Raw genomic sequence first — 17,872 nt, 5'->3', positions numbered from 1 at the left:
ATTTTTAATGTTTGAGATGTATGGCAAATGAATAATATGGATCAATGGATATTGCTAAACATAACATAACCTAGTAAAAATTTTGGACTTGAAAAATTTGTTTCTAAAAACATAATATTATTCAATAAGTTTCGAACCGGAATTATGAGTAAAAACAAAGACGTGGAGTTAAAAAACTTTTTTATTTTCAATTCTCTATATGGCCCCAAGGAAGGGGAGGTGCGTACGCCCCTTTTAGAACACAATCACAATGTCTTTTCCAGGAACTGAAAAAAATTCTTTATTATTATCCAATATCTGACAATGCCGATGTACAAATAAAGAATGTGGGGTTAGTTGAGGGGATCATTCAATTCACTGGGTAAAGTGTTTGAGATAAGGGGCAAAAAACTGTAAGATTTCTTGTAGCACATTTAAACCAAGCACTCCAGTGAATTCACTACATACGCAAAAAATGCGTCAATTGTATTTCCAACCAGAAAAAAATATGTGGATTGTTTTGGTATTTACACATCTTTAATCAATACTTTTAAGCACTAAATATTATAGACGTTAACTTTACCAACCGAAGTTAAGGGGAAGGACAGTTCAACTCAAATCGAATATCTCGAGGATGATGTACAAGACAATGTTTACGAAGCCGTCTTAAAACAAGCCTATTACACGTATAGACTTTTCTGGGGCACTTTTGAACACACGATTGAGAACCACGATGTGGGCACACTTAAAACAAGACTTGAAAGTTTCTATAAAGCTGTAAGTTAACAAGATTATTTAAGAAATTTTAATTTATACTTCACAGTATCTGAAAACCTTAAAACTAGGGCATGCTGATATTCTGAACGTGTTCCACGGAATTCAGTATCTGCCTCTTGACAAACTAACTTTTTTAAAAGTCCAATGTTTTATCAATTCACTTGAATGCGAGTATCCCGAAATTGCGTACACAGCGTTCTTATACAACGATCATCTCATATGGTAATTAATTCAAATAACTTAAAACTTGTTTTATAAGTAATAACTAATTCAAAGGAGCGGTTTTGAACCCAAAGACATGAAAATTGTGTACCAATATTTAATTGGCACTTTACTGCCCGCCAACATGGAGGCTGAACTTCAAGGGGGCTCAATGCCCCGTAATTCTGTTTCACCTTTTGCTGCATTACATCACGGTCGTTTCATTACGGGACCTACAAATTTAAAAACAGCCAAAAATGTGGGGAAAATACCCAAAGTTTATTTATTTGCCTCAGGGAAGGCCGAGTCCTACAACTTGGTGGTTTATAGGGCGCTAAGTGCGTCCGTTTGTTTATTTATGAGAGGTTTGTTTCGTTTGTTTGGTTTTATTAAATTAATTGTTAATTATAGCCGACAAGGAGTTAAGTTTGCAATATTTCAAAGACATGGACGAGTTCATTAGCCCCAAATTGACTGCAATCGTGTCAGATATTTCCGAATATTGTTCCAAACAAGTGATTACGCCATCAAATGTCCCCGAAAACGCTCCAAGGTTTATCTATTTCAATAAATTGAATTTGGCTTACAAAAGCACAGCGCATTTGGATAATAAACAAACGGGAAACATTGCATGTACCAAAGAATCTTTAAAAATAATGGCTGATTTGAACAATAAGAGATCACTGTTGGGCCACTCTAGCGAGACGATAGTCAAAACAATGAATGACTATTGGGTTGTTGCGAAAAACTCGAATTCTAGAGAATTTTACGTGGCTTTGCAGCAGAAAAATGCAAGTCTTATCGACATAAGCGGTAAGTATAAAATGTTACGTTATTTTTTTATTTCATTAATTTTTGTAGAAGAAATAAAAAAATTGTGTGATACCGAATTAAAAGGCATCTTCTTCCACCCACTGTAGGATTTGGTACAAAAAAAAACACGATTTTTATTGCAAAAATCATTTATTAATAAGTGTACATAAGTAGGCAAATACAAAATAACTTAACACTAAATCCTAAGAAATCACAATATTGCAACTACCATGGAGTGTGGCGTTAAGTAGTATAAATGAGGTGAGATTATTTTTTGGGGAAGAATGTCAGTTCAGTGTGAGTTTGTGCGAACAAAACGTTCAGTTGCGAGTCCAAACCGACATTCTCTACCCTAATAACGTGAGCTTCATTTCTGTTGGGCTCTTTTCGCACCACAGCCAAGCCATAGACGCGCATCAATCTCTCGCTGCTTTCGTCACATCCTCCACCGGGAATAGCAATGGCAATGTGGCACATGACGTCAATGTGGACGTATTTCTCAATCGCGTGCTTGCCAGACTGCGTCTTAACCTGGAAATGATGAGAAAAATTTAATCTCTACAAAAATTAAGTTCAATTCCACTAATGAAAATTTTTCATTACCAACCCAAAATTTTGAAAAACGATCTTGCATTCTTTAAAATTTTCAGAAAATATAACGTTCTAGTTGCGACTTACCTTCTCCATTTTTTCCTCAATTTGAGGCTTGTCAGCTCGCCAAACTGTAGCTTCACCCAAAATCTGGTCCCCAGCTTTGATTACAAACTTCATGTCTTTATGAACGGCTCTGATTTCCAAACCGAGACCATCGGGATGGTTATCAGACCATAGATAATTGTCAGGGTTGAGCAGAGAGTCAGGTTCGAAGGTCAATCGTTTGGCATAACCCATTCCGATACTTAAAAGCTTCAAAGCGCGTCCACCAAACAAGTGTTCTTTCCTGTCACTTGGCCTGACCTTGTAGTGGAATCCTGGGATGACTCGGGGATCCACATAAGTACCTGAAGGCGCGAAATGAGTCAAACTTGAAATTTCAAACCATGCGGTCACCTACCAACAACGGGGAGTTCGTAGGGCTCCAGTCCGTGCATGGAATATTGAGTGGGGACGTCGTTAATGTCCCGCCCTTTAACGGTGACTCTCCTGTGTATTTTCTGGATGCCTGGGAGTAGGGTGTACCTCTGTTTGTTTATCACGACATTTTGGACTTTAACGATCTCGGCAGCCCCCTTGTGCTTGTACTTCACAGCCAGCGCCAGTCCGCTCAGAGGCATCGGCTTCGCCACTCCCGTTTCGTAAAACTCAACCTTACCCGTAAACCTAACATTGGCCCGTTTCTCGATATTTTGCCTGCTGTAAACATTACTAATTTCAAATTGAGGTCCCTGAAAGAGTGAGCATCATAAGAAAACGTCCCCGTACGAGTCATTCGTCGCATGAAAGACTTACACCCACTTCAGCTTAAGTGCGTGAACGTATGAGATGGCTCCGGACTGTTGCTGGATGTTTCTAACAAAATAATGCAAGGGAAATGCGCAAAAATTGCGAAAACTGGTCAAGAAAAAATGGGAAGAAGACGGTACTCACTTCCAGCTGTAGCACCTCCACGGTGCCTTGCGCCTCTTTGTTGATGTCGAAGATGGTGAACTTGTCCCCTTCGGAGATGACCTCCAGCTCGAACGCGTAGCCTTCGGGCCGGTTGTCGCTCCAGAAGTAGTTTTCGTTGTTGTTGAGACTATCAGTGGCCTCGAAAGTGAATCTGCGGGCGTAGCCCCGACCGATGCTTTTCAAAGTCAGGGCAGAGTCATTGAAGAGGCACTTGTGCATTGTGGGGTCTTGGCCGATTTGGGGCAAAGGCCGGACGCGGTATTTAAAACCAGGGACTATGCGCTTGTCGACGAAAACCCCAACTGCGGGCATTTGGTGCCGCTCGGGGGAACACACGGTATAAACAGCGGGGAAGTCCCCAACTGTGGACGCGTCTAAAACGGTATATGTCGGTTGTTGTTCGACTTGTTCCAATATTTCGGGAACAACTTGCTCCTATAAATAAAAATTTGGCTAGGTCACACGTGCATTTTTACGAATTTAATTTTCTTTTATACATTTAACTGGGCAATTGATTCGTCATGTAAACAACTGTTGCTTACATAAGTGGGCTTATTTTAGCGCCAGAACGAGGTACAAAGTCACAGAACATTGAATGTCAACTATTTTAGGTATTTGGCTGTTTTCTCGTTAATTAACTCACCTGTAGGCTCGCCAGGGAGTAAACCTCTCCCTCCTCCTCCTTGCCTTTGGGCTGGAGGGCCGAGAAAAGCGACTTGGTGCTGGGGCTGCACGAGGCCTTTAAAAATTTATTTTATTAGTTAAGTTAAAAATCAAAAAGCAAATTAACTAAATTACCTGGGGCATGGCTAATAGTTGCGAATCGGAAGACAAGTCCTCGAAAAGGCTCAAAGATCGGCTTCTTTTCGATTGCCATGAACGTTGCATTGCGTCTAATTTGGCGTCTTCTTGGGCGTTCGATGGCGACATCATCTTGCTGTAATGCAGACGTTACGTAAATAGCCGGCCTTTAATTAAATTTGTCTGAGGTCGAATGTTTTTCAAGTACGTTTCATTGAATGGCGGCTTAGTTCTGGTTTAATTGTTGGAAGTAGGAAGTTGATAAGAATTGATGTGAAATAGTTTTGTTGTTTAGATGCAAGGTTAACAATTTATTGATTTAGCTTTGATTAAAATGAAATTGGTGTTACTCTCGTATCTCGTGTATGATCGATGATGGGCTTGGAATTAAATTGTTCCGAGAAAAATGGGGAAAATCGTAATAAAACTCCCGCAGAGACTATTTATTTCCGGTCAGGGTCTAGAAATAAGCTGAGCATCGTTTGCATACGTCAAAAACCATGAATAATCATTAGCTGATTGCTTGTAAATATAATTATAAAAAATATAAAATAATTTCATTCCTGTTTGGTTGAATGACCTTCTGTTCTAGAATAACTAATGAACACCGTTACACATGGATCCAGAGAACATAAAAATATTATAATAAACACCAAACATTTTGCCATTTATCAATGAAGCTAATTAGATTATTTATCGCAAATAATTTGATAAACCTAAAAACATTATGTAAAAAGTCAGGAAATTTTCCGTTGGCAGTCATAAAATCTCGTTCCGTTTCTAGTTTCCGGTATTTTTTTATAGATATAACTTATTGCTATCCATTTTGTAAGAAAAAAAATTTACAAGATAGTGATCCTTGATAAAAAGAAGTATGAAATTTCATCGATTGAAATACTTATTCAGGACCGTCATGTACTAAATGGTGAACCCTCAGACTGCATTTTGTAATACTAACTAGTTTTTCAAAATCTCAACACTCTGGTGCAATAAATGTCAACGTTACGTAATATGTATAAATTTATGGCATTCCCTTGAAACAGATTTTTAAGGTAGGTATTCTACCTGGGTACAAACCCGTCCCAGGTATAATCCGAACAAAGCTGTCGAACATTGAGTGTAAAAACTGTTTAGAACTTTTAAAGAAATGGCAAATTCCAACAAGCTGAACTTTGACCGAAATGTGACTAAAATTATTTGATAATCGCCGTATCTCGCTTTACACAATAGTCTAGACTTGACTTTACCGGTTGAATTCAAGTGCAAAGATTAAATTCTAACGTCGTTAGTTTAGCGATTATTAGATCGCTGACACTAAAGAAAGTTAAAAAACAATACTAGAGAAAGCATGGGACGAAAGTGGATGCTTGAGGATACAAAAATGGAAAATTCCAGAACGTATGGTACCGTTATCGGTTTACAGTATCCTTTAGCAGCTTCCACATGCAAATCAATGAATGAGAACAAATTCAAGGTGAAATGCGTGTACCAATTTATTCCATTCTAACTCCAATATTGTTTTTTTTTCTTAAGCTAATATCTATAACTATAAAAAAATAAATCATGGGAGAGCCGAAAGACACAAAATATGAGCCAAGTGTATAAAAACTTACCTGTTTTAATTAAAAATAAACACAACTTTATGAAAAACTTTGTAAATGTAAGTATGTGAAAAACTTTGAACACTTTGGGCGTCTAGCGTCAGTAGCGTCGTCTTCGGCGTCTCTGAAGCAAATGCATTTATGGGGAGCGGTGACAAGAATAACTTCCCAGACTGGGCGTTTGGCTTGACTAATGGTGGCTTGCTATTGGTTGTTTCAAGTGTTCATGTCTTTTCCACATGTTCGTGTTTGTAAATATCGAATATCATTTTCATTCACGTGGAGTGGATTAGATTAAATTATGCGCAAAGTGTAAGATTTTATTAAATGCGTAGCCCCCTGCAGAGATTGTGAAAGCCTTTTATTCATGGAAAATTTATTTTTTTATCTTAATTTTAATAACGTTGACACAGCCATTACACCATAAGTACACGTGACTTTGTGATAATAGCTAGGGCTTTGGCCAACGCAGATAGGTACTCCTGATTCTAATAAGTATGTAAAAATGGGTGCTGCTAATTTATGAGCAATTAGTTAACAATGTGGCACCTCGTTATAATTTATAAATAACTCGAAAGCTTTGTTTACAAAACGAGAGTAAGGAAAAAATAGAAATATTTCTAGAAATTCTAAACAAATGTAGATAGATAATGTTAAAAAAAAATTTATACCCATATTCATTGGCGATCTTGACATTGCATTGGCATTGGCCTTGTGTTTTGCCCTCCAAACAAATTGATAATTTGATGTAAAAATAACTTGGCAAAAACCCGAGCAAAGGCCTTTTCAGTTTTCCTCGTTCATTCAAATGTTTATCCAATTTTATACTCTTTATCAATATTTTTTTGTTAGAATAGAAAATCTGTATGATATTAATTGTAAAAATGTATCTTGTCTCAAGACGTAATTGACACTATAAGGAAAACAATTAATTAAATTAACTATAACTCTGAACTAATCACTGATAGTGTTGATAATGAAATAGGCACCACTACTTGACTACCACTTATTTCTAGATTTTCTAGATTTTTTAATTTACGATTAGATATCGATAATATACCTAAAAAGTAACTATCGGTAAAACAAAACAAAATTTGAGAAAACAAAACATGGAAATCACATTTTCTCTAAACATGGAATGCCGGTTATTTTTAGAACAAGTCGAGAAGTAATTGATCAATTAAAAATAATTAAATCGCGAAAAACATTTGAATATATCTCTCTGTAAACAACATGTCTTCATAAAATCCATATTTAGTCAAATCATGAGGTTATCTCATTAATCTTTTTTCCTCATATCAAGCTCTTGCACCAAATTATACAATTATGTTTATCATCAAAATCCACGGATTAATTTTGTACACTGCAGTATTAATAAACATAGTAGATGAAAATTCTTTGCTGATAACAATACATAATACACTTCTATTGCTTTTGTTATAATAAATAGCAAAAAATATGACTGACCCCATAAACCACAAATGAAATGAACCCAAACTTACGTCACTACTGAAAGTGACATGATAACACTTAACATACATAAGTGAAGGGTTAAATGAAATGAAGAACATGCGTAAGTGATCATGATCTAGTTCCATGTCCAGACATGAAAGTCATCATTTCCAACTGAAAACACTCTTTACAAAACTGTATTTCTTGATTGTTTATATTTTTTTGTCTTCCCTTATGTTAGTACCTCAAATTATGTTTTTTTTTTAATTCAAAATTGTAGCAAAAACTGTTTGCATCGGTAGACTCGTCACAGAAAAAATAATTAGTGGAATCACTGTTTTTGGAACAAAAATCGACTTTGCTTTATTTTCAGACATGCTATTCAACACTCAAAATAAATTAATATTCTTACTAAACTTAACTTTTTTTCCTCTTAAATTATAGTAATTTATTCCGCATCTAATATAGGGTCTTGTACTCCTCCATTAGTTATAGTAAAAGCTTCTTCTTGTTCAGCAAGCTCAGGACTATCGTGGATCTTGGCAATCCTCACATTTCCTGTAAGCTTTCTCAAAGCCACTCTAGTAGTAGACGAATGGGCCAAAATATTCCCTCCGACAGGCTTAACATCATCACCGATAGTCAACAACGGGAATTTATTATTCATACTTGTCGTAACTTGATTTGTTATGAAAACAGCAACATTATATTCCTCACTGATTTTTTTCAAAAGCGACATTGTTTCCGCCAATTTTTGCTGCCTATTCAGAAGCACACCTCTGCCCATAAAATCATTCCGGAATAATGCTATAATAGAGTCGACAATAAGAAGCTTAAACACGCCCGTATCTTCATGAAACTTTACAGCAACACTAAAATTGCAAAACTAGTAAAATATAAAAAGCATAAAGCATTACTTTTTGAGGATCTGATATTGATGTTCAGAGTTATAAGCTCTAATGTAGAGAATATTCTGCAAGACACTGTCTTCACTCAAATGAAAACGACGTGCAATTTGGCGAATGCGATTTGGGCGGCTTTAAGGAAAAAAACTTAAGTTGTGACTCTTTGTGAAATAAACATCAATTTACAAACTACGCTCCGTGTCTATGAACATAACTTTGCCCCCGGAATAGTCTTCAGTCGGTATTTGCGTGGTGACACATAGAGTGTGGGCAATTTGGGTTTTTCCGCTTCCAGCTTCTCCAAAAACTTGAGTTATAGACATCGACTCTACACCCCCGCCCAGCAATTTACTAAAAATTTTGAAATTTAACTCGGATTTAGTTTCAATATGCGAAATTACTCCAAATTTGCGCTTCCCGTACTTATTTTAAAAACTTGCTTGCATGCCTCACTTACTTCAAAGGCGGTCATGAAGCGATTGCTGAAAGAGATATTTCCGCAAATTTCCTGAATTTTGCTTACTTTACTCGGATTAAAGCTCTTCAAAGCCAAAAGTTTGTCGGTTGTGGTCATTTGGAGGCCCTTGACTGTGTTTATGCCAATTTTTCGCATTTCTTCGATATCTGGAAGAGGGACGCCGTGTTCGGTCAGCATGTAAATATCCTGAAAGAAAGGTTCGCTCTCGATGTCCAATTCCTCCGTTTCAACAGATTCAGAAGGACTAGCTTCTTTTTCTTCAATTTCTTTTATAGCTGTGTCCATGTTGATCGAAATAAAGGATAAATAAATTAGAATTTTACAATCGAATACAAACAACGCGTCCAAACTGTGCTCTCAAATGTCAAAAATATTGGGTTACCAACAAAAAAAACAATGATGACAAAAAAACTAAATTAGGGAGAGACCTTCAATGTTCACCGAAGAACATGTTGGAATCCTATTTCTCATCCTTATTTCCTTTTTTCCAGGCAAAAATGTTATAAACCTCCACGTAGTCCTTGCTGGACAAATTAGAACAATCCTTAAATACCCGAGTAATAATCAGCCTGAAAAAATTTTTGAAGCAACCAACATTACATTTCATAGATAACGTGGATAGTAAAATAGATACTTGGTTTATTTGTGTATTTTCTAGTCAAAAATAGTGGACGTGCGCAAATCCTACCGGATTTTTTTTTAATTTTTTTATTAACAATGTTTTTCGGGACTTTCCTAAACAAACTCAGTTAACTAAAATTTTTTAGACATAACTTAAATATCATCGTTTAAGAAAAAAGTTATCAAAGGATTCAACGGTAAAGTTTGAAGTTATGTTTCACCCTTACCTTCATCTCTTTTTCTCTCAAAACAAAAAGTACGTTTACAATTTACGCCTTTACGTACTTTTACATTTTGCCGCATTATTTTCTTATTTCTGTCAGTTTTATGCTCCGCTTTACGTTTATACGTCAACGTGTTCTCTTAATCTCTTATTTTTGTTTACGTCTTGTTTCACTTACCTTTTCCACACTTTTTTTCATAGAAAAATTGTCACCCTGATCCGGGTTCGAATACCCGACCCGAAAATTAATTGATAAAGTCTGGAAACATTTCAAAGTTTACGAGTAATTTAGAAAAAGAGACAATTTTAAATAAATAAAAAAAGTATATCATGCATCAAAATTATATATTTTTCATCAACATATGCAGCAAAGAACAAATTACCGGAATAAACAATGAAAAAAACTAAAACTCATCTGACATATCATAACTAGACCTAGAATGAAATACTACTAAATACCTAAGGAATTAATGTCATAGCATCAAAGTTGTGGTTATTCTGTAAGTAACTGATGGACACTTGTCCATTCTCATCCATGTTTATCCCCATTAGAACAAAACGTGTTATGGTATTCCTGATTACATCTTTATCTTCAAGTACTTTTAAGTAATTCCTGTCCCTCATGTCAAGCATTGCTTTTTTGTTGCTCTCCTTATACTTCGTTTCGATAAGCATTAAGAAACTATCTTTAATAATGCCACAATCGATACTTCTGCTATGTTTTACCCCATTTTCTGTGAAATTAAAGTTGAGTTCAGCACTGTCCTTAAATCCCATATTACTGATCAAAATTTTTATTGTACGACGGATGTTCTCTTCGTTCTTTTTAATCCATTTTGCTGCATAGTTTTGTAAAGCATCTTCAAGACTCGTATGAAATTTTTTGAAGTCATCATAATCACAATCCCTCTCAGATATTTTCAGAAAGAATTCTCTGCAGTCCTCAGTAGGAATACTATTCCTATCAAATACTTTAATTTTAGAGTCTGTTATCTTTCCCTCGATTTTCTCTTTAATCTGTTCGTTGGGTATTACGAGCAGCCCAGGCTTGTTAGCTACAAATGACAAATAGCCTTGCTCAACAAGAAATGAGAAAAAAAAGTCACAACGTGGAAATTCGACGTTCTGAGGGTCAACATTTCCAATTATCTCTACCAACTGCAGGATATCCTCTACAACCAAGGTTTCATATTTTTTAATCTCTATAGGTTTATACAACAGTAGTTCTGTTTGAATTATTTTCATAATTGTAGGGAATCTAAAAGCTTTTTCGAGACCTACAATATACCTGGTGTCTTGCCATTCATATATAAAATCATCCTCTTGAGTTCTGCTAGCATATTCTAGCACAGACCAGATGTTGTATATCTTTACTCCACGAACTGTAGAATAACCGTTGAATTTTTTTTCTGTTTCAGCAATTCGCTGATCATCAAATTGATATGTCTTCCTTAACAAATTCCGAATTTCCATAACTGTCAAGCCATAGTAAGGAACAAAAGAGTGATTTTCCAGAAATCTGAATGGCTTTATGTTTGAACCAGAAAGACCCATTCCGGAAATATGGGAAATTCCGGTGATAAATGCATATTCTACATGTTGCTCAATGTCATTTTTCACAGCAGCTTGGATTAAACCTAAACAAAACTGTATGACCTTCGTTAATTCATCTTTTGCCTTTATACGCAATATTGCTTGCATGATAACCGAATCGTACTCGTCGATAAGTAGTACTACTTTTTTGTTAAAGCTCTCAAAGACATAACGGACTAAAGTTCGCAAACCGTCAGATATCAAATTTATATCCATTGCTTTCCTTTCATCCCAGTCGGCGGGGTTCAACCATTTGGCATATATATTTTTGTCCCATTGACTTAATGCTTTTTCCGATATTAAATAATTATGTCTCCTGAAGGCTTTACTTAAAATCCGACAACAGAATGCAACTCCATCAGAAAAACTTGCGATTGGCGTGTCACATTTGAATGAAATGTGTAATGTAGGATATTTTCCAAAATGTTTGTTCATCAAATCTGGATTCTTAGTTATTTCCAACTGAAGCTCTTCAAACAGCTTGTAATTAGCTGTCTCTTTTACCTTTATTTGGAATTCATCTTCTGATAGCATCTTATATTCTTCTGGTGGTACTTGCAACTCAAAACAAGTCTTAAGCATCAAGAGATTTATAGTCTTTCCGAAACGGCGTGGAGCTGTCAGCAGCACTCGGCTACGACCGCATTTAAGGAAAACTTCTAACAGAGTGGTTTTATCGATGTAATACGACTCATCCCTCGTCCCCAGAAGACTAATAAAGTCCGATGTGCCGAGCATCTTATCTGGTTTTCCAGACGGTGGCTATCAATAAAAAAAGTAAATGAACAATAATATTTGTGAATTAACAAATAGAATATGGTTTATAGGGGCATAATTTCACTTACGTTGCTACCGGCAGATACATTGAGAAAATCTTCATCATCAGAATTTGGTTGTTGTGGATCCATAGACTCTGCGCAAGTAAAATAAATTAATAAAATAATTTAAATAATAATAAAGTAAAATGATGATTTTCTGTACTGTTTATGATTATTGTTGTAAACGATAAAAAGCTTTTGAAATTGTTTCAGAATAGCTATTATGAGATGTTGTATATTCTAGTACTTAAGATATTGGTTAGTTAAAATAAACAATTATCTTAATAATGCGTAAACTAAAACATCAATATAAATCGCAGTAATAATTTTACATTTTAATTTTGATGAAACAAAACTGAATTGTCACTGGTGAGATGACGTTTAAATTGTTAGGTTAACTGTCACTTCAAAATGAAAAATCATCAACATTGCTTAAGAATTGTATAAAAATAATCACTTATTCAAAATGTCGTGTAGCACCGTTTCAGTCTTGGCCCCAAACGGCCGTCGACAGACCGTCAAATGTACCGCAAACACGACCATAATGCAGGTACAAAAAATATTAAAACTAACCCCAAAAAAAACACCTACTTTTCAGATTATTGAAGAAGTTTGTCGCAAACAGGGTTTCAAGCCGGAGGATTACGATATTAAGCACCACAACAAAGTGCTTGACACAACTATTTCGTTCCGTTTTTCTGGTTTGCCAAATAACGCTCAGTTAGAATTAGCAACAGCAACCAAAGCACGCACGGACTCGGAAGTAATTCTAGCCATAAATTCTGAAAGTGGCGACCGAGTCATGGGCAACTTCCAACCAGATGACACTTTATGGAGTGTACTAACTAAATTGTGCCCCAGTATTAAACCTGATGACAATCCTGTTTTGGTTTATATGCGAAATGAAATTTACGGCGACAATTTGCAAAAAGCCACTTTGCGAAGCTTGGGCCTAAGAGGTGGTAGGGCGATGATGCGGTTAATGTATCGAAGGCCTGACGAACTAAAAGTCCAAGCAAATGTCTCTGCTCCTCTGCCTACGAAACCGGTAGAGGAGAAGCCCTTTCATCGCACTTTAAAGACTGAAGCTGAATATTCTAAAACTACCGATGTGAAGCCTTTACAAAAGAAAACTGAGGTTGATTTATTGAAACTAGCACGGGAAAAACGAAAATTGAGCAGCCCTTCCAAAACTCCGGAAACGGAAACGCATTCGCCTAAAACTAAACCCAAAGTTGAGTCTGACGACGAAAAAATGGATGTTGATTTGCCAGAAAACATCGCAAATTACCCAAAAGAGCCAGTTACCAACCCATCATCTAGTCAGCTTGAGGACGATTTTGTTTTTGTATGTAGCATTTTATTTTTATTATTTTATTTTGTATTTGAAATTTTCAGTTGGGCGAGCGCAAGGCAATGTTATTTTCTCTCGAATCGGCGCGTTCTTTACCAGCTGAAGACCTACCAGACGATTTTTTTGAGCTCACAATTGATGATGCTAAGAAAATTCTGGGCGATATTAGAAGAAAGCGAAACGAAATGGACAACGCTAATCTCATGACCTCTGCAATGCGCAATTTAGAAGAATCAAAGAAGCAATTACGCCAACTGCGTAAATATAAACAGTCAGTAATACGCGTCCAGTTCCCAGACAGGTCCATCCTTCAAGGGAGCTTCAAGCCCAGCGAAACTGTTAAAGATATTAAAGATTTCGTCACTTCTTTCCTAGAAGATCCAAACAGTGATTTTCATCTTTGTAAGTATTGTTCTACTTCAGTCAAGTGACCTTTGACTCTAGTCAGAAACTACTTTGATCACATGTTTAAATATTGTTACAGATACAACGCCGCCTAAAAATGTTCTCTCGGACGAATCAAAACTAGTGGAAATTGGTTGCGTGCCGGGGGCTTTGTTGCATTTAGGAGCAAATGGTGATGGGAGTTCTGTGTGCTTGAAGGCGGAATTGAGGGATAAATTTACAACAAACTCAAAAGCAAGTTTAGCGGCGTCACAGTTGCGGCAAAAGGGAACAAGACCCGAATCTCCGAGTGAAGAAATGGGCCAGGATGAGTCTATGGATACACTGACTGAAGCAAATGCTGCTGGGCCAAGTACACAACCAACCAGTTACGAGAGGAAAGTAATAAAATCAACGGAAAAAGTCCCTAAGTGGTTTAGACCATCAAAGTGATTTATTAGTGTTAAGTTTATATGAGTTGGTACTTATATTAAATAAAAGCACTTCAGCATCTAATTTTGTTTTATTTTGGTGAGAGGAGCGGGTGTTTTTGAATAGTTTGGGGAGTTTTGTTTTATTGGCACCAATGGTGTGTCAAATGTCATTCAAATTTTTTAATTGATTACTTTTAAAACAACAATGGCAAGTAAAGTTAACGTTCTTGAGTCCGTTCGTGAAGATGATTTTGTTGAATATCATCTTTTTCCACCTATTGATTCCCAGGACGACAAAGAACAAGAACTTGCGTTAACCAGAGTTTTAAATCAGTGTGAAAAAATCGTAAAAAGGTACACCGATGAGTATTTATGGCATAAAGACGAATTTAAATTAACTGTGAGAACGTGGATTAGTAATTCACTGATTCATGATAGTGAAAAAACAGGTAATGGTCGTATTTTATGACTTCACATTAAAAAAGTGCTTTTACATTTTTTGAGGTTATAAACCAGCAAATGCTTTGTTTAAAGTAAATCTGTATAAATCACAATGTAACAATTTTTTGAATCACCTAATTCGAGATCAATTGTTTTGCAGAGTATTTACCACCACATTTATATGGCGTAACTCATTTTGGAGACAATATAGAGGACGAGTGGTTTATTGTGTTCCTTTTACGTCTCCTAACTAAGGAAATTGATGGTTTAATAGCTCGTGTGCACGACGCTGATGGCGAATTTATTTTAATTGAAGCAGCTGATTACTTACCTTTATGGGCAGACCCTAACAACTGCGAAAATAGGGTAAGGTTTCTCATTATCTGTGCTTGTCTTTTTTCTAATTCAAATTAGAATAAAGTGATAATTGATTTTTTTGTTGGAAATTTTAATTAAAAAACGTTGCTATGGTAAGAGTGTTTTAAAATAGTGTTTATAATCTAGCATTCAGATGTGAAAAAGAAGGCTTAAAATGTTACCATCAAAAAAATAATTTAACGAATGCAACACAAGTCAATGAACGAAGCTGTACCAACATGTGAAAAAATTGCAACAAAATTGCAGCTCTATAAGATAGTACTTCTACATTAAAATTCACTTAAGTAATAATTTATTAGTTAAGCATTTATAATTATTTATACATTTCTGTAATAACTGAAGCAAAACTGACTTGGATCTGGTTTTTCTCCAGGTATACATTTACCAAGGCAACATTCATATCATCCCTCTAGACACCTCGGATCACCTCCCAGAAATGGCCCAAATGGCGGTCAATGAGGCCGTCTCAACAATCCAAAACAATCCGATCGACACTTTAGCCTCATCAGACATCCAAAACTGTATAATCAACAAATTAAAAGACTACCCTGACAAAATCCAGTCCAGTCTTCACCATGCCACTGCCTACCTACCAGTAGGTGTCGCTGCAATTTTGCGCCACAAACCCGGGCTTATAGCCCCCGCCGTCCAAGTCTTTTGTAATCGAGACCCAGTTGACGCCAAAACCTGCAAAGCCATGAAATATTTTCCGCCCGAAAACCGCGTAAATGCCAGAGTGACATTTACTAAATGTTTATACGCAATGCTAACTCACAGTAAATACGTTCCGGATCGCAGAACCGGCTGGAACTTGCCTAAAAGCGACAGCCCACAGTTTAAAGCGCAGAATTTAGGCGTTAAAATCGCCTGTGGGTTTGAGATTTTAGCCGCGCAAGCCAAACCAAGCCAGGACATTGAACAGGATAAAGGGTGGGTTAATTATTTTGAGAAACTGAAAGAGAAAAATTATTTTCGGGGGTTGTTGGAGCATTCAAGAGAATACAACGATTTATTAAACAAAGCGAAAGAGTACTACATCAATCACCGAGACTCTATGCACTATTCTCCAGCCATTGGGCAAGAAATTGTCCAGTTGATCAAAAATTTGGATTTTAAGATCGATGAATTGAAGGAGGAAAGTAATTTGCCTGACGATGACGATTCGTGGCTTAACGTCAGCCCGGAAGAGTTGGATAAAATGTTAGAAGAAAAATACGGGCAAAAGAAATTCGTTACAGTGAACAACAACTCAGACGCCGCCTCTTTCACTGAAAAAATCTCCTCGTTCTTAAACCACGTGTCAGATATTGACGGAGTTGAGCACCCAGACCTGGACAATTCCCCAACTCGGCCCCCTAGAGGCGTGAAAAAACGCACCAAAGTTTCGTTCGCAAGTGGCACAAAAACCGAGACAACAGCTAATAATAGAGTTAGTTTTGATCCGAATGCGTTTTCTTGCGCCGTTCAGAACATCCTGAATTTTGTCATTCCGGAAGATGACAGTTGGGATTTGGATTCTGGGTCTGATATGAGCGATTACGCCGACGATGTTGCCGGGAATGAGGAGATGTACGAAGGGGTTAAAAATAAAATGCAGGAGTATATGGAACAGATGGATAAGGAACTGGCGGCGACCACAATCGGGGAAAGTTTCGAGAAGAAGAACGGGGACGGGTTTGAGGATATTGAGAGTTTTAAACCTGTTGATATTGACGTGAATGCGTTGAAGAATATTCTGGAGAGTTATAAGTCGCAGTTGGGGGAGGCGGGACCGTCGAGTAATATGTTAGGGCCGATGGGGGTGCACTTGGATGTCAGTAATAACGATGATTGAGATGATTATTTAAGCGCGATTTATTGATTTACTGTTAATTTTTGTAGCGCGTGCCAATAAGGAGGTTTACTGCCATTGTCTTTTCACTATTGATGTATACAGTGTACGAGATTCACACGTTAAGCTGTACAGAACACGAACGATTTGATTACATGCTTAATATTACCTCAGAAATATGAAAAATATTTTGTGTTAACGTTACGTTGTTTTTGCAACTATGACACATTTCTTTTTTTCGTTCTGTACAGCCGCATATGTATTTTAGATTTAGCTGCTTGTTATGAAAATTAAAAGAATATATTTAATACTTTAGGATATTATGCTTCGTTAAATTAATATTTTTATGTCGATTGATGCTAGTCTTCATAAACACTTTGTAACTTTTTTTACAGACAGTAAATTTTTGAAATAATATTTACGTTGTTTCATTACTCCTTTGTAAGACTAAAATCCCTAAAAACACTATCTGGATACAGGATAAGTGATGCTGATGAGTAACACAGTATGAAAAATGCAGCGTTTTTTATAAATTGCTATGATGAGCTAATTAGAGCGTAATTTTGCAGTGATTGATTTTTTTTAATTATTCGTTTTGTCAAATGCCTATACATTTATTTTTATTGACCACAAATTGTTGATGGTTTGGTATGTTTTAATAAACTAACCGTATAAATAATAATTTATGTCTTACGTTCGACTCTAAATTAAAAATTTTAAGAATAAAAGTTCAGAATATAAAAATGTGATTAATGATTAGGTAGGAAGTGGGCATTTTTTTAATCATCAATTTTTTTGTAATTTCAGTGCAATTAGGGCAGTTTAGGCAAAGTATTGTATTGTATTTCATTTGAGACAACTCGTCTTTCGTTGATAATTACGGCACAGTAGTTTTTCAAATTTGAATGAAACAGCTTTTTTAATGTCAAACAACGTTTAAACCTGAAATTTACCTTCAAATTTTAAAACAGAAATTGCAAACTGAGTGTATTGGTGAAACAAAATAAACATTTTGAGTTATTCAGCCAAATTAACTACAAATATACCTAATTACCGCATTTTGTAGTTTACCAATTCTGCAGCTTTATGCTTAGAAAGCGCTTTCTAATTACGCCGACTGTTACACGATTGCATCTTTTTTTCTCAATTGGCAACCATTTCAGGAAAGGTAGTTTTTTGA

The 17,872-nt window shown here is 36.2% G+C and overlaps 6 protein-coding genes across 7 annotated transcripts; 3 read left to right on the top strand and 3 right to left on the bottom strand.

Moving 5' to 3' along the window:
* The first annotated feature begins 86 nt into the window (after positions 1 to 86).
* Ccz1 (Caffeine, calcium, zinc sensitivity 1) lies at positions 87 to 1,971 on the top strand. Its single transcript, XM_962228.5, has 8 exons — positions 87 to 219; positions 264 to 361; positions 409 to 502; positions 550 to 756; positions 803 to 978; positions 1,033 to 1,322; positions 1,369 to 1,770; positions 1,819 to 1,971. The coding sequence occupies exons 1-8, from the start codon at positions 145 to 147 to the stop codon at positions 1,875 to 1,877; spliced, it is 1,401 nt and encodes a 466-aa protein (XP_967321.2). The 5' UTR covers positions 87 to 144; the 3' UTR covers positions 1,878 to 1,971.
* Positions 1,902 to 4,311, bottom strand: LOC655748 (uncharacterized). The gene is made up of 6 exons (XM_015977641.2): positions 4,177 to 4,311; positions 4,022 to 4,117; positions 3,358 to 3,813; positions 2,825 to 3,155; positions 2,449 to 2,771; positions 1,902 to 2,301 (listed from the first exon to the last, which is right to left on the bottom strand). Exons 1-6 carry the CDS (start codon positions 4,309 to 4,311, stop codon positions 2,038 to 2,040), a joined length of 1,605 nt encoding a protein of 534 aa, XP_015833127.1. The 3' UTR covers positions 1,902 to 2,037.
* Positions 4,312 to 5,795: 1,484 nt separating this feature from the next.
* Positions 5,796 to 9,015, bottom strand: LOC655836 (DMC1/LIM15). Its single transcript, XM_962399.4, has 4 exons — positions 8,539 to 9,015; positions 8,324 to 8,488; positions 8,150 to 8,269; positions 5,796 to 8,104 (listed from the first exon to the last, which is right to left on the bottom strand). The coding sequence occupies exons 1-4, from the start codon at positions 8,898 to 8,900 to the stop codon at positions 7,681 to 7,683; spliced, it is 1,071 nt and encodes a 356-aa protein (XP_967492.1). The 5' UTR covers positions 8,901 to 9,015; the 3' UTR covers positions 5,796 to 7,680.
* A 772-nt stretch (positions 9,016 to 9,787) lies between these two features.
* LOC103312249 (hypothetical protein) lies at positions 9,788 to 12,603 on the bottom strand. 2 transcript variants are annotated; one of them, XM_008192416.3, is made up of 3 exons: positions 12,462 to 12,603; positions 11,898 to 11,965; positions 9,788 to 11,814 (listed from the first exon to the last, which is right to left on the bottom strand). In XM_008192416.3, the coding sequence occupies exons 2-3, from the start codon at positions 11,958 to 11,960 to the stop codon at positions 9,919 to 9,921; spliced, it is 1,959 nt and encodes a 652-aa protein (XP_008190638.1). In that variant the 5' UTR covers positions 11,961 to 11,965; positions 12,462 to 12,603; the 3' UTR covers positions 9,788 to 9,918. The 2 variants fall into 2 exon arrangements, with proteins under 2 accessions (XP_008190638.1, XP_015833148.1); XM_015977662.2 differs by lacking the exon at positions 12,462 to 12,603 and adding an exon at positions 12,203 to 12,318.
* On the top strand, positions 12,281 to 14,124 carry LOC655920 (uncharacterized protein). Its single transcript, XM_962477.4, has 4 exons — positions 12,281 to 12,420; positions 12,469 to 13,218; positions 13,269 to 13,626; positions 13,709 to 14,124. Exons 1-4 carry the CDS (start codon positions 12,337 to 12,339, stop codon positions 14,059 to 14,061), a joined length of 1,545 nt encoding a protein of 514 aa, XP_967570.1. The 5' UTR covers positions 12,281 to 12,336; the 3' UTR covers positions 14,062 to 14,124.
* Positions 14,125 to 14,205: 81 nt separating this feature from the next.
* Positions 14,206 to 17,109, top strand: ecd (ecdysoneless). The gene is made up of 3 exons (XM_962555.4): positions 14,206 to 14,491; positions 14,644 to 14,849; positions 15,235 to 17,109. Exons 1-3 carry the CDS (start codon positions 14,248 to 14,250, stop codon positions 16,693 to 16,695), a joined length of 1,911 nt encoding a protein of 636 aa, XP_967648.1. The 5' UTR covers positions 14,206 to 14,247; the 3' UTR covers positions 16,696 to 17,109.
* The last annotated feature ends 763 nt before the right edge of the window (positions 17,110 to 17,872 follow it).

This window comes from Tribolium castaneum, chromosome 1, assembly GCF_031307605.1.
Source record: "Tribolium castaneum strain GA2 chromosome 1, icTriCast1.1, whole genome shotgun sequence".
Classification (NCBI taxonomy): domain Eukaryota; kingdom Metazoa; phylum Arthropoda; class Insecta; order Coleoptera; family Tenebrionidae; genus Tribolium; species Tribolium castaneum.
The sequence above is the reverse complement of the archived record's forward strand: the minus strand, read 5'-3'. Positions and strand labels throughout refer to the sequence as shown.